Source organism: Sturnus vulgaris, chromosome 1 (genome assembly GCF_052056855.1).
Source record: "Sturnus vulgaris isolate bStuVul1 chromosome 1, bStuVul1.hap1, whole genome shotgun sequence".
NCBI lineage: Eukaryota > Metazoa > Chordata > Aves > Passeriformes > Sturnidae > Sturnus > Sturnus vulgaris.
The window spans coordinates 65,117,045-65,139,277 of NC_142243.1; the positions used below are offsets into that span (position 1 = coordinate 65,117,045).

Here is a 22,233-nt window from a genome sequence, read left to right on the forward strand (position 1 = left end):
TCTCTCTTACCTCCTTCACAAAGGCAAGGCATTATTTTTATTTTAAATAAAATTGAATTCTAAAGGTCATACTCCAAAATTAAACACCTCAACTTACTTCCTAGCAATTCTCTCTCAAGGATGTTGTGTTAAATCAAAAAAAGCAAGGTGAACATTAGCTTGATGTACAGTGCATTCTGGTATCTATTTTGAGGATTTGCCCAAATAGCAAACACTTTAAAAAATAAGCTAAATCTGAACTTCATGGAAGAATTAACTGAGATTGCAGTACCTAAATTACAAATTTGTTAATTGCAGTATGAGGCAAAACACGCAGTGTGCTTTTAAGGGCAGAATAAAGGTTTTTTCTTCAAATCAAAATTGACAAAACCATTATGTTCTGTAGTAATTCCATTCTGAACATACACTTTCCACTGGTTTGGTTTTTTTACAATGTATGACCTCCACGTAATTTCATTGCACTTGACTGCTTTTTGATTACTTGAATTGCAAGAAAAACTTTAACCATTTGCATATGTCTACAGTGATAAAAAGCAGTCTTGTAGAAGATGTGTCTACATGTTTTTATTGCACTTGAGTCAGTTATGTACAGGTAAAGAGTCAAAAGGAGTTCACAGAAGCCTCCCTGCAAAAAAGCTTACAAGAAAGCTTCTCAAACTGATGCACCAACACGTATCAGTTCTGGCCTAAAGTAACTACAGTTCATTTAAAAACATCAGCATCCATCCCCCTTCACACACTGAGATTCCTGGGGTTTATCAGCCGAGGTATGTGAGCCATTGTTTTTTTCCATTGGATTGCTCAGTTTGGAGATTTTTTTACCACTTTACCTGCTAAGATTGAAGGCTGCAAAAAAAATCAACCAAAAAACTCAAAAGCATTACAAGTCCCATTATCTTTCTCACCTTCCATGCCATTAGTATCTGTACTTGAAGTCATGCACAGAAGAACTGGTGGAAAATAACTATGTACAACTGCCTTTCACCAAACCAGAATCACAGGCTTGGACAACTTTAATTTATCAACCTTTTTTTTTTCCATCTTTGACTCATTAGTCCTGAGAAGAATGTTCACAGTTATGGCTACTGTCTTTTCAACCCCTGCCAGTATAATGATTTATGTGGTGGCACCTAAGGAGCTGCTGTGTTACAGATAGATTAAAAAATCCCAAAGAAGAAATGGACAGTGTGTGACGTGATTTAGACACATTTCATGCTCCCTCTACAACCTGAGAGAAAGCAGTGGAGAACTACATCCTTAAAGAAAAGTCTTAAGAACAAACAGAAATAGTTGGCATAAGGCTTTTACTCCTTCCTTCAGCCCATCACAGGACATCAGGCTTCCACACCTTTAACTAACCTGGCTACTTACTGTGGTGCAGGCTAGTCCATGCTTTGTCTTGGACGGAAGAGAGAAAGCAGAGCCCACCTTAAGAAAAACCAACAATCCATCTGCTGATTTTTACCAGAATTTCAATTATGGAAACACAAGGAGTTGTTAAACTGCAGCTGTATCAATGTGTGTTGAAATAGTGTCAGACAGAAAGTGCAAGTGGGCATTATCCATAGGCCTGCTTGCCCCGTTCCTAGAACTGCTGTTTTGGGCCTAAATTAATTGATAAGGAATATACAAGATTAGCAGCTACAATTCAAAGCCTTTTATTGCTCCTTTTTTCTCACTGCTGCCAATCTAGAAGTCATGCTTCACGAGAGATGCAGGTAAGCTTTTTACTTTGGAAAATGTGTTCTCTGCAATTAAATAGGGCCTTAAAAATCCATTAAAGAAGCCACTCTTGGGGTGGATTGATTTTTCTTTGAAGTCAGATTTCTAAATCTGCAGTTCAGAACAAGAATTATTGATCAGTGCTGACTGCTGTCCTTTAAGCCAAAAATTATGTTCTCTGTAAGAAAGGTCATTAAGCAAAGCAGCATTTGACAGAAATACTAAAAATGAGAATGCCCAAAAAGTAAGTACATGTATGTGATACAGAAAACTAAAGGAACACGCACAGGCTGGAAGTGAAACTACTGGAATAAAGCATTTTGGTATTTTCCCTTGTGTCTCTCCTTATGTGCATGAGCATTAAAAATTTCATTGTAGGTTTTTGGCACAAAATATATATTAAATTAGTAAGTTTAGAAATTCTTGCAGTTTTCAGTAAGGAAGAACAAATACAAGGAAAGTGTCCAAAGTCCACCCTCTAACAACAAAAGTCTCTTCATTTCTGCTGTTCCTACTGGTTTGTTATTGTGCTTCTGCTCAGCCCAAATGTTTCTCCTTTAAGGCTAGTCTTTATCTCCACTCTTCCAGCTGCTGGTTGGGATTTTTTCAAAACTGGAGGAACCTAGGCAAGAAACAAAGTAACCTGTGATTACATAAGAAGCTTCTCTACATGTGGCAGAATAAGGCTCCACAGAGGACTGAACCCTAATTTTGCTCCCCTTATTTTCAGAACAGTGTCTTTGGCTTCTCCCTCCCTAATACCTTCCAGATCTTTCTCTGAGTAAGTCAGCATGTGCTGGACTTGGTTTTGAGCTACACTTCAGGATATTCTAGTTAACTGTAGCCATAGCCAACAATCCACAACTACTTCCATCTGCCTCTTAATAGCAAAAGAGGAGAGGGAAGGGGAATTTATCTGAGTCTCCCTTTGTCACTTGTAGCAACTTAACGTTTGACTCTACTGATATGTCTGCTAAATTACAGTGCAGAGATAAGCTAGACAATTCTGTTCCACAAGTCCTAGAAAGGGTAGTCAATAGGGAAAATGACCCATACATGCTAATCTGAACACGGTCTCTTTGGAAGTCTTCCTACAGATCAGTACTATCAATGACAAAGATAACTGGTGTGTATGTGAGCAACTATTAGAAACTTCAGACTGAGAATCAGGACATCACAACCACGGCATCATTCTCCAGAGAGATGTTACACTAGTGCTTGTCCTCATCATCCTTTTAGCTCTGCTTACTCTTTTACAAGACAGGGACTACAGATCCAGAGTTAGTATGTGGGTGGGAAGATGAGGACTGCTTCTACCATTAGCCTCAGCTTTCCTTGGACTTCTAGGTGAAAGCAAATACAGCATTTCTCATAGAACAGCCTGCAGCTTCACTTCTGCCCAGGGCAGGGGCTCCCCAGCTCCTTCAATCCAGCTAGGGAGCACTTTCTGTCATGGAACAGACCCTGAGCTGAATTCTGCCGTCCTTTGTGGCCTACCCCTCTATGTCATCTTATTTTCTGCCTTAGGGATGGACTGTACTTGCAGAATGTGAGGCAGGAGCCCCAGCCGGCCATACATACGTGAGGAGGTAGTGGAGGATCCAGGTGCCGCCCAAGGAAGGAAAGTAAGCGCCGCCAGATGAGACCACTTCCCAGAAACATAATCCCTGTCACCAACCAAAATATCCTGGGGTCCTACCGACAGAACACTCCCATTAGTCATCCAATTATCTCTCCAGAAAAGGGATTACCCAAAGATAATCTCTCACTCCTCACCAGTGTTTTCTTCCTTTACAGGAGGAAGCAGTAAACTCTTCACCATCAATAGCCAAGCCCTCCCTTTGTTTCATAGCAAAGCACTTTATTTAGGATCACTGTACTGTATTCTGTTACTGTTCCATGCAGTTTTCCTTCCTTCATTGGAAGTTGGAAAACTCAACCCTTATATTTAAGTAATTTGAAAGGGAAGAAGTCTTTGCTTTGTTTGTTTGTTTTAAAAGTAGCATGTGCAGTTTTAAAGTTGTTACCCCCCAGCCTGTACTCCTTCCTCCCAGTTTAGGTATAAACAATTACTGACAGTAGAGTACTTCCTCTGATGTGCTGGAAATGCCCTGGCTGCTTCACAGATACCCTTGTATCTGTAAGTCAAAGCTGCTCTTGTCGGAATAGATGATCATTAAAGAAACTTTAATACTACTTTATAATCAGCTACTTACACAACCAAAAAATTGTCTTTCCATTTCTTTTCCATGGATAATGACACAGAAAAAAGGCTGCAATACTGTGCAGTTTGCCATGCAGTAATTTGCTTAAAAAAGAGATGACTGTATGAACACATGAATCACTGGAGCTTTGTCTATGGAAAGAATGAAGCTGTACCAAATATGAAATAAGTTGTCAGAGCAGGACCCATATTTTAAGATAAATGCAGGACTTGTTCCATACCTCTTCAAGAGATGACTCCAAGTTCATACCAAATGCAACTCCTATGAGTCCAAAGAGAGAGACAGAGAAAGTCCCCATGGTCAGCTGCAAGTTCAGCCTCATCATCACATTACGGTGGCTAAAGAAGGGAGAAACGTCTGTAAGGGGAACCCAAAATTTTATTTTCTGCCTAAATTCTTGAATTCCATATAGCATGCACTAAAAACAAACAGTGAAAGAGAGGAAGTCATGCTGAAATTAGGTAACCCAGTTGCAAAGATCATGAAGCAACAGTACAAAGAGACTATTGTTTTGATGTTGTTACATCTGGACACCTCTAAAGACAGCAGGTTCTGCTTAACCTTAGCATTGCTCACTTCTCAGAGGTGTATATACAGATTAACAGTAAATTTCAGCTGAAATTTGTGACCTCTTACCACCATCCAGCTGGAATTTCTATGTCTATTCACAATGGACAAAAATTTATTGTTATCTTGCAAATTAATATATTTTACAAAAAAATGTAGTCTGCTAAATGCTGCAGACTACAAACTTCAGTCCTTTTGGGTGAATCCATATTGAAGTCTTTCACAAAGAGATTATTGTGGTTTCCTGATAGGGCATCCACTAAGTGCTTCTATAGATAACTCCACCGTGTAGAGGAGAAAGAATATTAAACACCAACCTCAGAGTGGCATGTTCTTGCAAATGCAAGCTACAACTCTTTTTCAGGAAGAAATCTGACTAAAAGTGAAAAATGTAGCATACAGAGAGAAACAGAAAACTTGCTCACAAGTTACTAATTTTTGTATCACTCTACAAAGTAATAATTTAACTTGTACTGGAAACCTGAGTAGCCTAGCCAGACTCTGGCTAGTAATCTTTTCTGAACAGAATTTTAATATGCCTCTCAATCTGCAGATATTTCCTGTCTTGAATAGCTCCCTTGAAGGGTCTAAGAGAAGCTGGTTTTCTCTGCTAGGGAAGACTGATGCCTAGCTAGAGGTACATACTAATTACACATGCTAATTAGGCTATCTTCTTGCTTTGCTTTATCCAGTTCATGATTAGAAAAGCGCAATGCAGCTATGACTACAAGTCCATTCAACCCCCACTTAAACAGAATTCTCCAACTTTCCTTGTAGCAAGATTTGAGAAAGTCTAGGCCAGGAATGTCTAAATTCCACTCAGTTTTTGGTAATCTAACAGATGGTAGCTAACCTGTCCAGGTTGATAAAGATGATACTTTCTGAGTCATCAATCAGTACTCTGAGTTCACGAGCTTCATTTAAAAGATCTTCTGCTTGTCTGTAATAATTCTCCAACAGCAGCTCCATTTCCTCTGCATGGTCAATCCCAGATGTACTCTCCTCACTGTGAGCAACAATTTATATTTTCCTGGTTAGCTACATATTGCATAGAAGTGTATTACTGATGTGTTAAGGTACAGAAGAGTTGTGGGGAACAAGAGTGCTGTTAGACATTACACCACAAAATGAAACCTTTTGGTGAGGAACTTCCATCAGTTCCCACAGCATAATATAAAAGAAATACTTATATATTTATCAGCACCTCAGCATAGGCAGTCAATTATTTTAAATAGCAAAGTTAACATTTGATGTGCTCAAAGTATGAACACTACCACAAATCTTAAGTTTTTCAGATATTACAAAGTTTAAAAGTTATAAAAAAGTTGTATTATATATGATTATTAAGTTATTATAAAATGCTAACTATTTTGATAGATTAACTTTTGGTGCCCTCAAGTGGTGAGAGCTGGTAACAGCGCAGTCAAAACCTCCCAACAATAAAACAACCAAAAGTCAATACACAAACAATTACACAGTGATGGAGATGGTTTAGGGTATATTAAAATGGGTTGTTAGTAGTAGAGCATTTGAACTATACACAGCAATTTCTGCAAAGCATTTTTCAATCCCGAAGCAGCCAAAGAGTGACCATCTTAATGAAAGATGCTTCTCCTTAAGTGAAGTCTGAGAGACTTTACCCTTACTTCAGAGTGCTACTGCTGGTGCATTAGCCTTCCTCTGAAACACATTTCTGGCATTATACAGATGAAACTGAGGCATCTGAGGTCCACAAGAGCTTGGAAACTAAGCAGCAAAGCCAGGAAGGATTGTTCATAATTTTTTGTTTCGTGGTATGATCTCATTTCTCTAGAGACTGAAGTTTTGAACGAATCTCCTCTTGGCATTACTGACTGCTAAAAGAACATCTCTGCAATGGTTTTCCATGAAAGTAAGTAGTATGTCTTATAAATCACTCATGTATACTCCTTGAGGACCTTTAACAGAGTACCTAGTTTCTCTCTTCTGGGGCACAAACTTAAGTTAGCCAACCTGATTTCAAAGCCCTCCAGACCTTGAGGTTTTCACTGCATGGAGATGAGAAGAGTTGTAGACTTGGAAATCTTAGAGCACTATCTGCAGTATTACAGATTCAGCTCAAGGTCATACCTGACGAGTGTCTTTACATTTACATCACCTCCTCTGGGGATATTAAACATAAAAACAGCCATAAAAACATGAAAATAACTGCCACTGGATGTGGTTTCATTAACTAGCCTCCATCTGTCTCATGACTCTTCCACATTCTGGCATTCCTTCACACAGAGTTAAGAGGTCTGCCTTGTCTCTCTGAGCTAAGCTCACCATTCTGCTGCAAAAGATTTCTGATGGCACTTATCTGCCTAATTGGGCTCCTTCACATCCTTTCAGGCTTCCCGAGTTCATCAAACACCACCTATCAGTGTATGAATCCTGGACCAAAAAAGAGCTGTTCACACACGACCAATGTGCCTGCAAGCGTGTTGTCATGGCTTGTGCTTCCCTTGTGTGTACCTTGTGCACAGACTGCCTCACTGCATCCTGCAGCACAGCTCTTCATACAACCTCCTACTACCTCTCCTGCCCTTGTGTCCGGAAGAAGAGATGCCTGTGTGTTTCTCTTAACACGAGCATAAGGTGCCATTGGGATCTTTCCTGGATCCCCTACACACTGCCTACCGTGAGGCAACAAAGCAGACTGCATTAAGTCCAAAGGAAGGCTGTGAGCAAAACCAGGAAAAAGACCAGCTGCTGACTCAGGAGCAGCTGGAATTTAGAGCTACATCTGATACTGCTCCAGAAGATGCCTTAGAAATGCAAACTATGTCCCACTTCTGGAACACGGAGTTTCTGCTGCACATTTAGATTAAGCTCTGCATGGCAAGATTTCAAACCCAGACTACCGTGTGACCAATATTAATATGTACATGAAATGCAGTTAGGCAAAAATATCATCCAGCAACTTCACAAAGTACCCTGGAAGGTAACTTCCGTTATCTGCTTATATATTAACAGATCTCTATGCCCAAGATTCAAATACAATTCAGCCCAAAATATATTTGGAAACTGTATATACTGTCTTTCAGTTTTTTAGTTTTTATTGAAGTGACCAGTGCTGCTGTTCCTGTGTGCTGTCCTTCACCAGGAATGCAGTAGGAAAATTGAAAAATAACATTTGCTTTTTCTGCCATCCAGCTGCCATCCCATCGCATACTAGATGAGTTCTCCTGTTATATCAAGAACTATTTGTAACTGTAACAATGGAGTTCCTCTCCAAAATGGCAACTACAATGGTTTCTGAAGTAGCAAGCATTAGGGTTAAAAAAAAAAAATTGGAAAGAATTTATCTCTCTGGTTTTTAGCAGTAAACACTCAGTTTAGTGTTCAAGTTCTCCTCAAGCAAAATACACTGTTAAAAAATATATGTGGTTTCAAAATATACATACAATACTTGTGGATCAGTCCATTTAGAGAGACAAAGTTCTTCTATTACTTCTTCTTCATCTAAGATCTCCAGAATTGTTTCTTTGAAAACTTTAAGATCTGTTTCAAGTTCTGACAAGCTGAAGGAAGAACAGGCAAAAGGTCAAGTAATTCCCAGTGGCACCAGTGCCCAAAGGTAATCTCTACATGAGTTTGCCAGCCAGCACCCTCACCAGATAGAGTGGCCAGGGGAGACTTCCTGCAGGGTTTTAAGAGCTCCTTCAAAACATGCCCTACAAGCCACACACTTAGCTGTGGCAGTGAGCTGTCTGGGGACCGATGAGGTACAGACACACACTAGGAAGGCATCCAGATGTGTTTCTGGATGCATCTGTAACCCAGAAAAAACAAAACAAGCACTCTTGGAGCACGTAGCAGCCACATGTTTGCAGTGTCATATGAGAGGCCAATACAGGAAGGTAGCACTGTACTAGTAACCTCAAAGCAGAGATTCACGCAGATTTACAAAGGTTTACATTAAGGGAAACATTTTCACACTGTCTGATTCTTTTAGGTGTTATTTTGTTTTGTCAGATGTTATTTAAGAAGCATGACAGTATTTCTGACAATTCAGAATTTCTTTCCCTTTTCCCCCATATCACTAGGTAATTCGTATACTGATTTTTCCATTTCCAAATAAGATGCAGAACCCAACGTTAGAGTAATCTAAGAAATTAATATCAGATACCGTTTTTCTAACACTTTAATGCATCCTGTTTTCTATGGTCATCTTTGTAGTGTCTTCACAGCTTATTCTTAGTTACCTCTTTCCATTTTGCAGAAGAATGTGTAGTTTACTCCTATCCACAGATAAAAGCTTGGGATCCACTAGGGCTTCCAGTGTCTCAAGGATCTGAGGCTGCAAAGTGTTAAGTCTTCCCTGCAGTTTGCTGATCTAGATAACAAGATGATCCTTCATAAGAATTAAAATAATTCATTTAGAATGATTTTGGCAACTGACTCCTGTCTCTCAACACAGAATTCACAGTAATAGGTAGTTAATACAACCTGCTTTGCAATGCCTGGGAAATACTTCCTATACGGATAGTCTATAAACACAAAGCCAGTGCACAATACAGTATTTAACAAAAAGTTAACTGAAATTCAGTGACAACCACATCATTAAGGCTGATAAAGCTAAAACCCTTGTCTATAAATGTTATATTAGATTTAGCAAGCACAGATTTCTAATGATAGCGAGAAATCTTATCTGACTCCTGATCAAGAGGCCAAAACCTCAGCACTTTTGTGTGATTTTCATTTCAGCTTGAACATGTCTCTAGAAAGGAATTCTGACTTGTTTTTTAATTATCCAAACGGTGGTAAAGCCATCATATCCAAATAGCACTTTATTGGAAAGGGAATGAAAACACACATACACACAAAACCATGAGAACTAAAGAGATTAAGGTCAAAATAAAAGAAGTGAAGAATGTATGTAAAAGACTAAATTCATACTGACTTTTCTGAGTAGTAAGAACTTCCCAAACATTAAAAAAAAAAAAAATAGCTCACCCAGTACTGCAGGATTGCTTCTATGGCTCGGAATTCAAAGGGCAGGGAATATGTGACTAGTTGACCTTCCCCAGCCAGCTGAGATGCTAGTTCATTGAGGAGCCAGTGTTCCAGACTTAAATTACGATAATCTAGTATCAGAAGAAACTCTGGTGTTATGACAGCCTTCAAGAACTGAAAAAGACAGTACATGTAAGGAGTCTGAAAAAAAAACTCACTGAAGATTTCTCATAATTCTGTAGCACATTTGATGACTTGGGCTTTGATAAAACCAATCTTCAAATGTCATTTCAGGTAGGAAAATAACAAAATCTCATGCTAATTGCAAAGAGGCTCAGACACAGCACTGCGCCAGGGATTGAGAAGAGGCTCCTCACAAACCTTTACTTCTATGACAATGTTAGTAATGTTTCTTCTGTGCTCAACCAGGAAGATGGTCACTAATGTGTACAGTTGGTGAACTCACACTCTGACTGCTAGGCAGAGCTCCAAAGAAACATTTACTGCTGCACTGTGTGTCATAGAAAGCTGCTGTTTTCTTGCTGTGCAAGAAAATCCAAGTGCAAAGATGAGACAGGGTTTACATTCATTTATAGGGAAATCATTACCTCCATTCTCATGATGATCCTGTTGTTCCTGGTTGCAATGCTCATCACATGTTGAAATCTTAGATCTCGAGCTTGAAGACCCAACTCCTGGTACAATTCTGTTTTCTTTTTTTCTATCATGAAAATGTTTTTAGATGAAGACATTTAGAGGACAAGCATGTATGTTCCGAAATTACATCCTAGTGTGTTACCAAGTCCCACAGCAAAACAACCCAGCTATTCTTAAAGGTTTTCCTCCCACTGACTCCTCAATCTAAGTTATTTTCTACAAAATTTAAAAGTCTGTATCTTGAATGGAAAAATTCCAGATATAAGTGAAAAAGTTGGCCACGACAATTAATTTCACATCAGAAACAAGTGACTCCTTTGAGAAAATACATGTAATCCTACATGGACAGACAAGGCAGGAAAAGTAGCATGCTGGTCAAAAAGAAAAAAGGCAAAACAAAAATTATCTTCCTGTGAGAGATGGTAACACATTATTTTCAAAATGTTACTTAAAAATGTAGAAGAACTGTAACAATAAAAATGCTATGAAGGCACAATGGAAGGCAGCAAAACAGAAGAAGTTTTTTTAACCAAGCAGATTTCCAATTGGGCTTTTCTCTATTGGACAAGGAAAAAACTCAAACAAACCCTAAATAAAACTACAATGAAAACTTACCAAAATAGGTAGTATTTCCCTTTTTGTCAAACTTCATCTAGAGGAATGGGAAAAAAAAGATTTTTTTCACAGAATCACTATAAAACAAGAAATCGATTTCTAAAATTATTTGCACTTCCCTAGAAGCCAAATGGAAAACACATTATGAAGACAAAGCAACTTTTATGCTCTCTATTCACAATTAAGCAAAATAATTGCATGAAACGGCCACATTTCACTGTGTTTGTGACCAGTGTCATCTACGTGGCTGTGTTCCTACACAAACCTTGTTAAGGTGATTTACAGAGGATCAGACTTACAACAGACTATTTCTGTTGGAAGAGACCTACAATGATCAGAGTCCTGCTGCTTGTCCAGTCCAGGGCTGACCAGAAGTTAAAGCCTGGTATTAAGGATGGTGTCCAAATCCCTCAAATGCTGACTGCCTTGGGATATCGACCACCTCTCCAGGAAGCCAGTTCCCTCTTGATAAAGAACTGCTTCCTAATTCATCCACTCTTAGCCTCCTCTGGCACAGCTTTGAGCTACTCCCATCATCCTATCACTGGATCTCACAGAGAAGGAGACCAGCAGGGCATCTTACATCTGGGATTAAAAATTCAGCTATTTGCTCTGGAACACTCTGAAAAATTTACAAATAAAACTTAAAGAATACCACAGATTGTACTGTTAGGCTTTGTGCCCACATCAAGTATTGCAAAGACACGCTATTTACCTTGTAGCCTGCACCTAAATACTTCTTATTTTAGCGTCTGTCATTCATATCATTCATTTAACGCTTGTATATCCTAGTAAAAATATTTCCTTGGAGAGACTGTCATGTCTGGATTAATCATGAAGTTTATTGTTTTGCTCATAAACAATGTAATTAATTTAATATTAGTGACTTTTAAACTGACTGTCAGTGAATTAAGCCGACCTAATCATGCGTTCCAGTAGAGCTGCAGTGGAGGTTACATGGCACCTTGTTGCAGAATGACTGCTTTTCATTATCAACAATGAGACCACACCTGCCTTCACTGGCACTAATAATGTGTTTTTTCATAATACATATATTCAAAAGAAAAATATAATGTGCAAACCAAGCAGCTTGCAAACAGCTTTCGGTCTCCTTTAAAAAGACAACTTAGAGAAAGCTCGTTTTTCACCAAATCCTGTATTTGCTTAGAAATGCAGCTATCAAGACACAGGACTAATATTTCTAAAAGGTATTAGCAAGCCTTGATAAACTTAAGAAGAAACTTCTGACTGCAGCACTTCCAAGAGTTGACTTGCCTTCACAATTAGAGCCAGAGAACTTCCAGCAGATGCCAGGCCTTTGAAAAGTACCTTCACCAACATTATGTACTCTAACTCAGAGCAGCTCAAAGCAACAGTTTAGAACTAGGGATGTTCTCCAAGACACAAATGCATCTGTTTTTATGATGCCTTAAGATTAAAAACCAATCAACTAAACAAACAACAGGAAAAAAGCACCATCATCTTGCACCAGCTGCCCTCTCTGGCACAAATGCCTGCAGTTACTTACCACGGCAAAAACAGGAGACACGCTGGCTAGGGTGGCTTGGGAAGTCTCAGTGGGGGCATGTTGGTAAAATCTACCTGCGGGAAGAGAACACAGCTCTACTTCCAGCTCTTGGCCCTTGGCCTTGAGCTGCGCGGCGCCCCGCTCTCAGGCTCCGGCACACACAGGAGCGCCGCTCACGACAAGGCCCCGGCGAACCCGACACCTCCCGGCCCGGCCCGGCCCGGCCGCTCCCCCGCCCGGGCGTCCCACAGACGCAGCGCGGCCGCGCCGCTCACCGGCCCAGCGCAGCCCTCGGGCGCCCGGCGGCACCGCCGCCACAGCCGCGGGCCGGCGCCAGGCGCGGCCCGGAAGCAGCCCCGGGGCGGCCCGCGGGTGGGAGCCGCCGCCCGCCGCGCCCGCCCAGCCTCGGGCCGCGCAGCAGCCACCGCCGCCGCCGCCCAGGGCGCGGGGGAGCAGCGCGGCCCCGCGCAGCATCGACCCCGCTCGGCCCCTCGGCCCGGCACCGCTCCCGGCGCGCAGTCGCGGCGAGGGAGGAGCCGAGCGGTGACGGGCGAGGAGGAGCCCGGCGGGGTGACGGCAGCCCCGGCGCAGCCTGGGAGGAGCGAGGCCGCAGCGGCGCCGCGATGGGGGCAGGTCCGGGCCGCGGGTGCTGCCAACACGCGTCTGTATTTCTAAACGCTCTGAGGTGACTCCGAGACGCCTTGAAGTTCATTGCCGTTGTTTTGTATATACACAGAGCCATGATCCTTCAGAGCCATGATCTTTCACACCACCTTCTCACCCAGGCTGTGTTCAACCTCACTGAAATTAACAGGATTTTGTACATGATGTTTTGTGAGAATGGGGAAAAGAAACCAACCCAAGAAGCCCATAAAGCTCACCTGAGCTCCTCTAATGAGGTAGGTCCGAATTGAAAGTCCAATTAAATGGATAACTGCTCCCAAAGACATTAGTGTTCCTAAAATCCCAGCTCCAGCAGTGCTGATAATGCAAGCACAACTTACTGTGGCTGGGATTTTCCCTGCCGCATTCGGCCACTTCCTGATGATCTTCTAAAATACGCTTTTTGTTGATTTTTTTTTTTTTCCCAAGAGAAGTAAAATTTTGTCTCCAGTAAATGCCTTGGAATTAAATTTCCTTGCCCTACTCCTGTATCTAATATAGAGTCAACCTGGGTGGTCGAGATGTAAGAATTGCATTAGTAGCATACCAGCTTTCACTGTTATGTATTCTTTTGAATCTGCAGCTTTCTTGCTCTAAAGGGCAATGCAAGTAGCAGGGGTATCCTTCCTTTGGCTGGCCCTGCTGAAGTGTGGAAATCGGCCTGGAGGCAAAGCCTGCGTCCAAACCCTGCAGCAGGACATGTTATCAGAATGTACTTGGAGTACTCATTAATCCTGAGTGGGGAAGTAAAAAAGGAAGCGATTAATCCGTGGAGCGTGGCTGCTCCAAAAGGAAGGCACAAATCTGAACACCGGTCTGAGTTTTGAAAACAAAGGTGTCACCAAACAGGACCAAAGGAACTTATCCAAGACCAGTTTGATGTGAATAAGCAGACACTTGTTTATTTTGATGCTGGGAACACACAGGATTACTCCTCCAAATATGTTCCACTTAGTAAACAAAATCCATCCACTTTAAATACTTTTTCTGCCAAGCTATCATTACATAAGTTGTTTTATGTACTATGCATAATACGTCTGCCCTTAAATTTAACCTTTACAATAATTGGTTTTGCTAGTTATATAACTTCATTAATATTCCTACCCTAAGACAATCATTGATCATCTCTACTGAACTCTACTGATTGGAATCCTTGACATTCAAATTAAGATGGGAAGGGTTGGGGGTTTCTGAACAGCATAACTGGTGTCCCTGACTGTCTCCATAGTTTCTTGAACAAAACATAAGAAATCCAGTAACTTCCTGGTGAAGTTTCTATGGTTGCATATTTTAAACACACCACTCCTAACATTGCTACACCTTATACTTTACCATTTTTTACTTGTAATCATAACTAACCCTTTTATATGATTAAATCAATTATTTTATCAGAATATTTACATCAACACTGTCCTGTTCTTTCCTGTACCAGATGACCTGTGCATTTGTATGTTTGTGTGTACATACATACATTAACATACATAGATGAGCCTTTGTTCTAAGTGAATTGACATGCACAGAATCAGAAGGATGGTTTATGCGCACCTTGCATAAAGGTGAATTACCTCCTATGGAAGTAATTCAATGAAAAGGTTCTTCAGTTATGGAGAGCATATATATGTAGACTGAAGCCATCACAGGTTTTCTATTTCAGGGTAGCCATGCCTGTCTGCAAATGTTGTCCCTATTTGTACTTGATAAAAAGCTGAAATCTACTCTAAATGGAGTATTTTAGCTCTAGTTTTGGTTAATCTCAGCAGGTGGCAGTATGTGTGGCACTAATTTAACCTCTTGGATGTCAAAGATACTTAATCTTTGGAAATACCAGACAGCACAGAAAGTACCTCAGGAAGGCAGGAAACCAGTGCACACCGTTGCTGGCAATTAATGGCAACTTATGTTGCCTCTGGATGTTGGAATGCAGAGACTAGGGAAGCATCTAAAGAGACACGGACCCCCTTTATGCATCTGAAGGAGATCTCATTATTAGAAAAATCTCTCCCCTTTTATACTTTTAACTTCCACTGGACATAACCAAAACTTAACAGAAGGGCACCCATTGGCTGCTCAGCTGCAGCCTGCTGTCCACGCGTCCCACCATCCAGTCAGCTTCCCGTTCACCTGCTGTCCACGCATTCCTCCTCATTTGGTTGCCTCTCACCCCCCCCCGGCTTCCAACCGTCCAGCCTGCAGCTGTGCCTTCCTACTGGGCTTTCTGGTAAACATAAGCCTTAACAAGTTTAACAATTTTAACCCCATATCCCACACTAAAGGATATCTGCCAGAAATTATAATTTAATGAATGTGCAGTTAAGTCTTACACAGCTGACATTTCACACTCTCCAGTAAAAAGGGAAAAGCTGCTGGGTTGATCTATTTGTTTTCCTTTGGCTGCTAAGACAACAGAAGTGTTGGAAATAAGATGATGTAGCTTCGCACTGAATCTGTACTGATACAAAGTCTGCTACGTAGGATCCAACAGGCCAAAGTATTGTAAGCATTGGCACCGTATCTCATTGCAGCTGCATTATCAGCCACCACTGCAACTGTCTGGAAGGGCAGACAATAACCAAGTGTCACCTCTGCCTTCAGAGGTGAAGGCAGCACATTGGTGTGCACTGGCAGCCAGGGACAAGTCATAAAGCACACACACAATGTCTGATTTTACACTGCTGCTGGCAAAAGAAAGATAACTGGAGATCTAGAAATGGCGTCTATTTATTGTAGCTCTAAATACCAATGAGCTGCTTGTTGATTCTGCTGTAGGCACATGTCAGGTGCCTGTCCTGCAGTGCCAACCTTTGGGAGCTCAACTGCTGTTTGTTGAAGAGGCTTACTGACAAGGACAGGCATGATGCCTGTTCTTCATTCGGCCAAAAGGAAAAGATAGTTCCAGCACAGGCTTGCTTAGTCATGAAGCTGCCATCCAAACCAGAAGCTATTTGTGAGGTTGAATGACACAAGCAACTAGTTCCACTGCCAGCTGAATGTGAGCACACTCGTGGGGGATTGCTCTGATTGCAACCGGGCTTTGTGCAAAGGAGCAGAAATACCAAGGAAAAACACACAGAAAGAGAAGGAAACCATAGGTATCCTCAGAGGAGTCCTTATAAATCTCTGCTGAAGAAAAGCTCAGAGAACTTTTTGGTAAAATTATGGTAAAAAGGCATCTTGGTCTACAGACAATTCTCAGTGTATAATTTGTCAATTTGGTCAATCTTTTTTTTTTTATATGCAAATTTGTGCCTGTACCTATGATCTGTTTCTTCTCATAAAAGAAATGTGCAATTTTATTCACATTGAGAAAAAAATAAAAACCAGACCAGACAAACAACAGATTAACAGATTAACAAAAACTCTACAGTTGCTACCAGACAGTACGTGTTCAGTGGATGATGAGTGAAGCTACACAAGAAGAGAGAGATAGAAAAGACTTCATAGAAAACTTACCAAGAAAACCCACTCATGTTTACAGTAATTGCTCTTACATTAATGAATCAGGAATACCCAATTGATAATCTCAGGGCCCTTGATCAAAGGTAGCTACAGTAACACACTGAGAAATCTTTGCTTATGAAGGATGACTTCACTTTCATTACTCTATACCAAAACATTGAAGGTATCTTTCAACCTTTTCCTTACTTAAGGTAAGCCACTGGAATTTGTTTTTCCCTGGAGAACCATTTTCTTTTGTGCCTCTAAGGGTTTGCTAAAGCCTTTTCCCTATGAAATCCTTCAGCATTTTGGCTGTCTCAAGAATACTGTTGGACAGGACCTGCATGATCAAAAGCTGTAGCTTAAACTGTGATTGTCTAAGGTATTTTTTAAAGCAAAAATACTTGATCATGGTATTCTAAGGAGTTTTCGATCTGGCAATTGATCAAGTAGATGAATTTGCTATAACATGGGCTTTAAAATTTACAGCTGCATCGGTATTTTATTTCTTCTAATGTGTGCATGTGAGCTGAACCACTTGGTATTTATGTGCTTTAAACTGCCAGTGCAAACAGTCTGGCTACTCCAGACTTACAGCTGGGAATAAAGTAGCTGCTATTGCTTAGTCTGATTTTCTGATAAGCTGCACAGAGTTATTAAGTGTGATTCTCAGCACTGTGTGCAATAGAATAAGCTGAATTTCATTCTGTGTTTAGAAACGTTATTCTTTTCCCTTCTGCCCATTTTGTTGGTCTTTTCTTCAGCACTAGGACATTTCTGTCTTCATGACTTCATGTTTTGCTGTCACTGAGCATAGCTGGCAAGGCTCTGCAACAAGCTGCAAAATCTTTCCTGGTTCTGAAATGGCAGAGACCTCAAGGCATTCTGGTGCAGAAAAAGTGACCCTGTTTGATGCTACACTACAAGCCATGGCTCTGCTCTCATCACATGTCCCAACATTATGATATGTTATACTCCTTGTGTGACCTCAGGGGATCCTGACACACGACCTGACAGACGTCATGTCATGCACCAACCTAATGTAAGATGAGAGGTCTCATGTTGCTCCATCATAAAGAGATTATGTGTCTGCATTCATCTTAATCATGTCAATGGGCTCAGCAGCTTGTCTTCTTGCTGTTGGAGAATGTGATAGGAGATTGCTTACAAAGTGAAAGAATAGTGGGAATAAAAGGTCAGACCTTGGAAAAGCTAAGAGAAGCAAATTGTTATGGCTCAAGGCACTGCTATTATGGACTGAAGTGTCTAAACTTTTTTAGCTTTGAGTCAGCAGTTGTACTTAGCTGAGATGAAAACAAAGATTTTTGTCCAGCAATTTTAGGCTGCTCTAAGGCTAGCAGTGCTCTGGTACCATTTAAGGGACATTTTATTGCAATCCATAAAGTGATTGTAACTAGTGTGGCCATAAGTAAAGACCAACAGTATTTTGAAATATCAAAAGTGTCAAAATGGGTGCACCAATAGAATATTCAGTGTCTTACTCCTATGTCAAAGATGTGTGACTACAAATTACACCCAAGTTCACTAAACGTGGTAGAATCTGGTAAAAAACAGCAGATAGTTGACATATCACCACTTGAACGCAGAGCAGTGTGAGGGTCATCAACATTTTTGGTTTTTACTCAAAAGCATATCTTTAGTAACAAAAATTTCCTTTCAGGTTACAGTAGTTCAACGTTTAATTCGATTATTCGAGGATGGTAAATGCTTGGTTCCCCCCGTTATTAGGCAGGAGACCAGCAGCAAGTGGGGAACTTTAGCTGTTAACCAATAACAGTAGCATGTTTGACTGCCCTCACCCTGAAATTGCTCTTTTTGTAATGGTTAACTGCTCTGTTGTAACTCACAGCAGGGGGGTAATTTTCCCATCAAAGGAGGTAAGATAAAAGGAAAGAAAATTCCTTCCATCCTGCGTGTTAAAACACATTTGAAAACACGATCTTTATTGTACACTACACATAAAAGGTATGAAGGTCTAGTGCACTTTTAGACTTGTGACTATCGGCGGGGAAAAGAGGTTGTTGAATTACATTTGGATTGAAGGCACTCGTGTTTTACTTTCTCTCACGTTTTACGGCTCCTTGTCCGCAGGGTGTGCCAGAGTGCGGTGCGAGCGCTGCGCCGCCTCGGCATTCCCCGCTGCCGCCGGCGGCCCTTCCTTTGTGGGAACAGGAGGAGGCAGAGCGGGGATTTCCCTCTCTCCCTCCTTGGGATCCCGTTCCCTCTGCCCCCTCTGCCCGCCTCTGGGCACGCCGGCCTCCGCGCTCCTTCCCGCGGCGTCTCTGGGCCGGGCAGGCTCCTGGCTCTCTCCCGCCCGGCTGCCCGGCGGGGACGCCGAGCACACGCGGGGTAGAGTTTCCCGAGGAAAGCAGGGCGGTAGGGCTTCCCGTCATGGCACAGCCGGAGGCTAAAGGCCCCCGAGGCCCCGGGTGCCCGGCCGTCCGTGTCCCTGCTGTACCGATTCGAGGGTCACGCCGCGCTTTTCCGCCTGGGCTGGCGCTCCCCGCACCGAGCTCCCCCGGCGCCCGTGGCAGCGCTGGTTGCCGGGGAGGAGCCGCTGTGTACAGGCTACGCAGGGCTGTGCCCAGGCACCGGCGAGCCGGGATCGCTCCCCGGGAGGTGTGCCCGTGTGCCTGGCGTGGGCGGTGTCAGGGCCAGGGGGGATCCCTGGCAGGAACCTCTCCCGGGCGCACAGGTGCGGGCGGCTCTGGCGGCGCACGGCACACGGAGCCGGCTCCAGCATGACTAGTCCTGGCACCAAGGCGTCCTGGCTCTCGCAGCCGGCCGTGAAGAGCGTGCTGGTGTATCGCAACGGGGATCCTTTCTTCCCGGGGCGCCGCATCGTCATCCACGAGAAGAAAGTGTCCAACTTCGATGTGTTCCTGAAAGAGGTGACGGGCGGCGTGCAGGCGCCCTTTGGAGCCGTGCGGAACATCTATACCCCGCGGGGTGGGCATCGTGTCCGGCAGCTGGAGGAGCTCCAGAGTGGGGAGCAGTATGTGGCTGGTGGCAGGGAGGCCTTCAAGAAACTCAAGTGAGTGGCTGAAATGTTAGATTTATACAAAAATTAGTTTGGGTTTTGGCACGGTGGCAGTACTTCAGACGACCCCTCACCCTGTCCCTTTTATTAGTCATTGAGGAAAGAGAACTCAGAAGCTGTGACCCAGGGCAAAAGGAAAAGAGCTTTAAAGGTGAGCCCAAGAAAGGGTATTCATACCATGAGTCACATGATGACAACTCGTTGACATGACAGTAGAAAAGAAGAAATAGCCCTTTAACTCGAAGGACATGCAGGAATGGCATATTGTTGTGATGTCTGTGCTTAGCTGAAGGGTATCAATATTTGTGCTCGGGGTAATAGGGTGAAAGCAGTAAAAGGTGGAGTGTTGACATCCTGCCACGAAGTTGATGAGCCTGGGAATTCAATTCCCAATGCTTCCTTTCTTGTTTATTTTAAAAAATTCTAAAGTATTCTACCCGACTATCTGCATCTCCATCACATCTGTTAATTTTCAGTACATAGATAGCCTTTTAATGTCCCTCCTGTTATTTCAAAGATGGCCATTTACATTCTTTTTCCTGCCTGGACACCAAGAATTAAGCTGCCAGTTTGTCCGTTTTCCTGTGAGTCACTGGGAGAATAGTGTGAAGGACATCTGGGATTTTAAGTGTGTTTCCAGAGTGGCTCTGCATGTGATCAGTAACTATTCTTAATTCTGTCAATGAATTTCATGGTCTCAATTTTATCTTTTGCTCTGTGGGCATTTTTTCCTACAGTTGAATTTATGGAAATAAATCTCAAAATTAACAGTCTATTTCTGGAGATGTTTGAGAATTTGTATCATCAACTACCACTTTTACAGCGTCTTCCTTATCTTGGTTCTGTAGAGTTGAGGACACTATATTTTCCAGGAGAGCTCATTAGTGGCTCATTATGTTTCAGGACAAAACTCTTAGTGTAATGAACAGGACCTCTACCGTTTCTGTCACTAGCTGCTTCTAAAGATTTATTGAAGTTTCTTGCATTTCAGTAGGAAAGCCAGAGAGAAAGATATATGACAAGCTAAATATAAACCCTTTTGCAACAGTACTTACTCTTTTCCATGTCAAAAGTGGAGCTCAGCTCTAAAAGAGATCTACCATTTATTTTTTATGTTAAATTCTGTGATTCTATGGATGGCTTAAAGTTGTTAGTTATCAGCACATCATGTAGCACCTCCCTAAATATGTTTTGTGTTTGATAGGCTACAAGAAAGTAAGAAAGCATGTACTGTTTAGAGAATTGGGCACTCTGGATTTATATTGCATGGGAAAAAGCATTTCTTTTTGTCAGTTCACGCTTTATGGTCAGAGTTTTATGGTAAGACTTTTCCAGACTTTTATGGTTGCAACATGCAACAAGTTACCTAGTTATTTAAGGCCGATAAAGAGAATAGTTTAAGAAAAGCTAACCTAAGGGACTGGGTAAAACCAGGCTGTCTTATATATCCCTTGATAATATGTCCTAACCCTGTGCTGTAGAGAGAATAAATGGGATGACTTGAGATCCCTTCCATTTCTACATTCAGAATTGGAGTTGTTCACTTACTAGTATTTGTTTATATAGTGCTGGAAATGTTGGCAGTGCTTTCATGAGCATTAAAGACAAGCTGAGGGGCTTAATGTTGAAGTCATTCTTAACTGGGTAGTAGACAGAATGGTAATTAGGGAGACATCTTAGGCAGAAAAAAATAGAGGAGAGGAAGGGTTAATTGGAAGGAAGTGAAGGAATTAAAGAAGAGTGTGTATGTTTGTGTAATGTGTCACAGGTAAACAGTTACAGTGTGACAGACCAAAACATCTGCCTTAAAGGATCTGAACCTGGTCTGATGGCAGCAAGAAGTTTGATTTTCTTTTTAATTTTTAATTTTTTATTTAATTTTATTTATCACCCCTCCCTCCCCAGTGATTCTTACTGGACATATTAATTGCTGTAATAGATTATGCAGGGCTGAATTTTGAAATGGAGGTTTGTGGCAGTGATGTGTGGGAGCTGTAAGAGTGTAAAGAAGAAAGTATCCAAGGAGTAGCAGAAGTTGAAAGTGTCATTGTTCGGCTTCAAGCATTGCATTTGTTTCTTCTCAGATGCTTTACACTGAGAAGTGAATCTTTTTCTTTCCTGTTCACTGTGAATTCAAGACTAAACTGTGCTTACCTTTAGCACATGAGCCAAACCCTGACACTTAACATTTTTAGACTGATATTTTTGAGGGCATATATTCTAAGTAAACTGCTGAGTAATTTTTTAAATAAAATAAAACTATCAGCATTTAGAAATTCTGATTTTAGAAAAAACACGTAGAAATTTTCTTTAATGGGAGAATTTTTAGTCAATGTCAGTAATTTTTGTAACATACAACAAGTTTTCCAGCTTTTTTTGTCATTTAGAGGTGTGCTAAGTTAACACACTCTTCTTTGTATATGTCTGTATGTGGTAGGGTGTATATTGTAGTTGTTGCAGTGATGAGTGAGAATGTACATATAGGCTGCCCCTCTCTGGAGTTCTTCCCTAGCTCTCAGCTTCCTGAAAGAAGACTGTCTATGCTGGGGCTAGTTTAGATGTTTAGCTTTTTTTCAACCTGCTGCTCCTCCTTCCTTTGCCCATTTACTTGTATCTGTGCTCATTCATCACTGGTAGATTGTCCTCTCTCCAGCTGTGTCTTTCTAAACAATGCTGTAGTTTCATTGCTGGCTTGGCTAGCCGTGGGTTGGATGCATTGCTGTTTTCTTAGTAAATAAGAATAGTTTTATAAAATTTTTGGTCTGACTTTTTTTGAGTGCCAT

The 22,233-nt window shown here is 41.6% G+C and overlaps 2 protein-coding genes across 13 annotated transcripts in view; one reads left to right on the forward strand and one right to left on the reverse strand.

Moving 5' to 3' along the window:
* Positions 1-549: 549 nt before the first annotated feature.
* Positions 550-12,780, reverse strand: MRS2 (magnesium transporter MRS2). Its single transcript, XM_088168587.1, has 11 exons — positions 12,567-12,780; positions 12,292-12,365; positions 10,764-10,800; positions 10,100-10,212; positions 9,492-9,665; positions 8,741-8,871; positions 7,940-8,056; positions 5,368-5,520; positions 4,168-4,285; positions 3,304-3,417; positions 550-2,344 (listed from the first exon to the last, which is right to left on the reverse strand). Exons 1-11 carry the CDS (start codon positions 12,763-12,765, stop codon positions 2,234-2,236), a joined length of 1,341 nt encoding a protein of 446 aa, XP_088024713.1. The 5' UTR covers positions 12,766-12,780; the 3' UTR covers positions 550-2,233.
* A 120-nt stretch (positions 12,781-12,900) lies between these two features.
* DCDC2 (doublecortin domain containing 2) overlaps positions 12,901-22,233 on the forward strand; it is a 59,944-nt gene continuing 50,611 nt past the window's right edge. For 8 of the 12 annotated variants that reach the window (XM_088168590.1, XM_088168601.1, XM_088168612.1 and 5 more), the window contains exon 1: positions 19,151-19,444. In XM_088168590.1, the coding sequence (XP_088024716.1) occupies positions 19,152-19,444 (293 nt within the window). In that variant the 5' untranslated portion in view covers position 19,151. Of the gene's footprint in view, positions 13,191-19,106; positions 19,445-22,233 lie in introns of those variants that run through there. The other 4 variants (XM_088168622.1, XM_088168630.1, XM_088168636.1 and 1 more) reach the window with 2 other exon arrangements.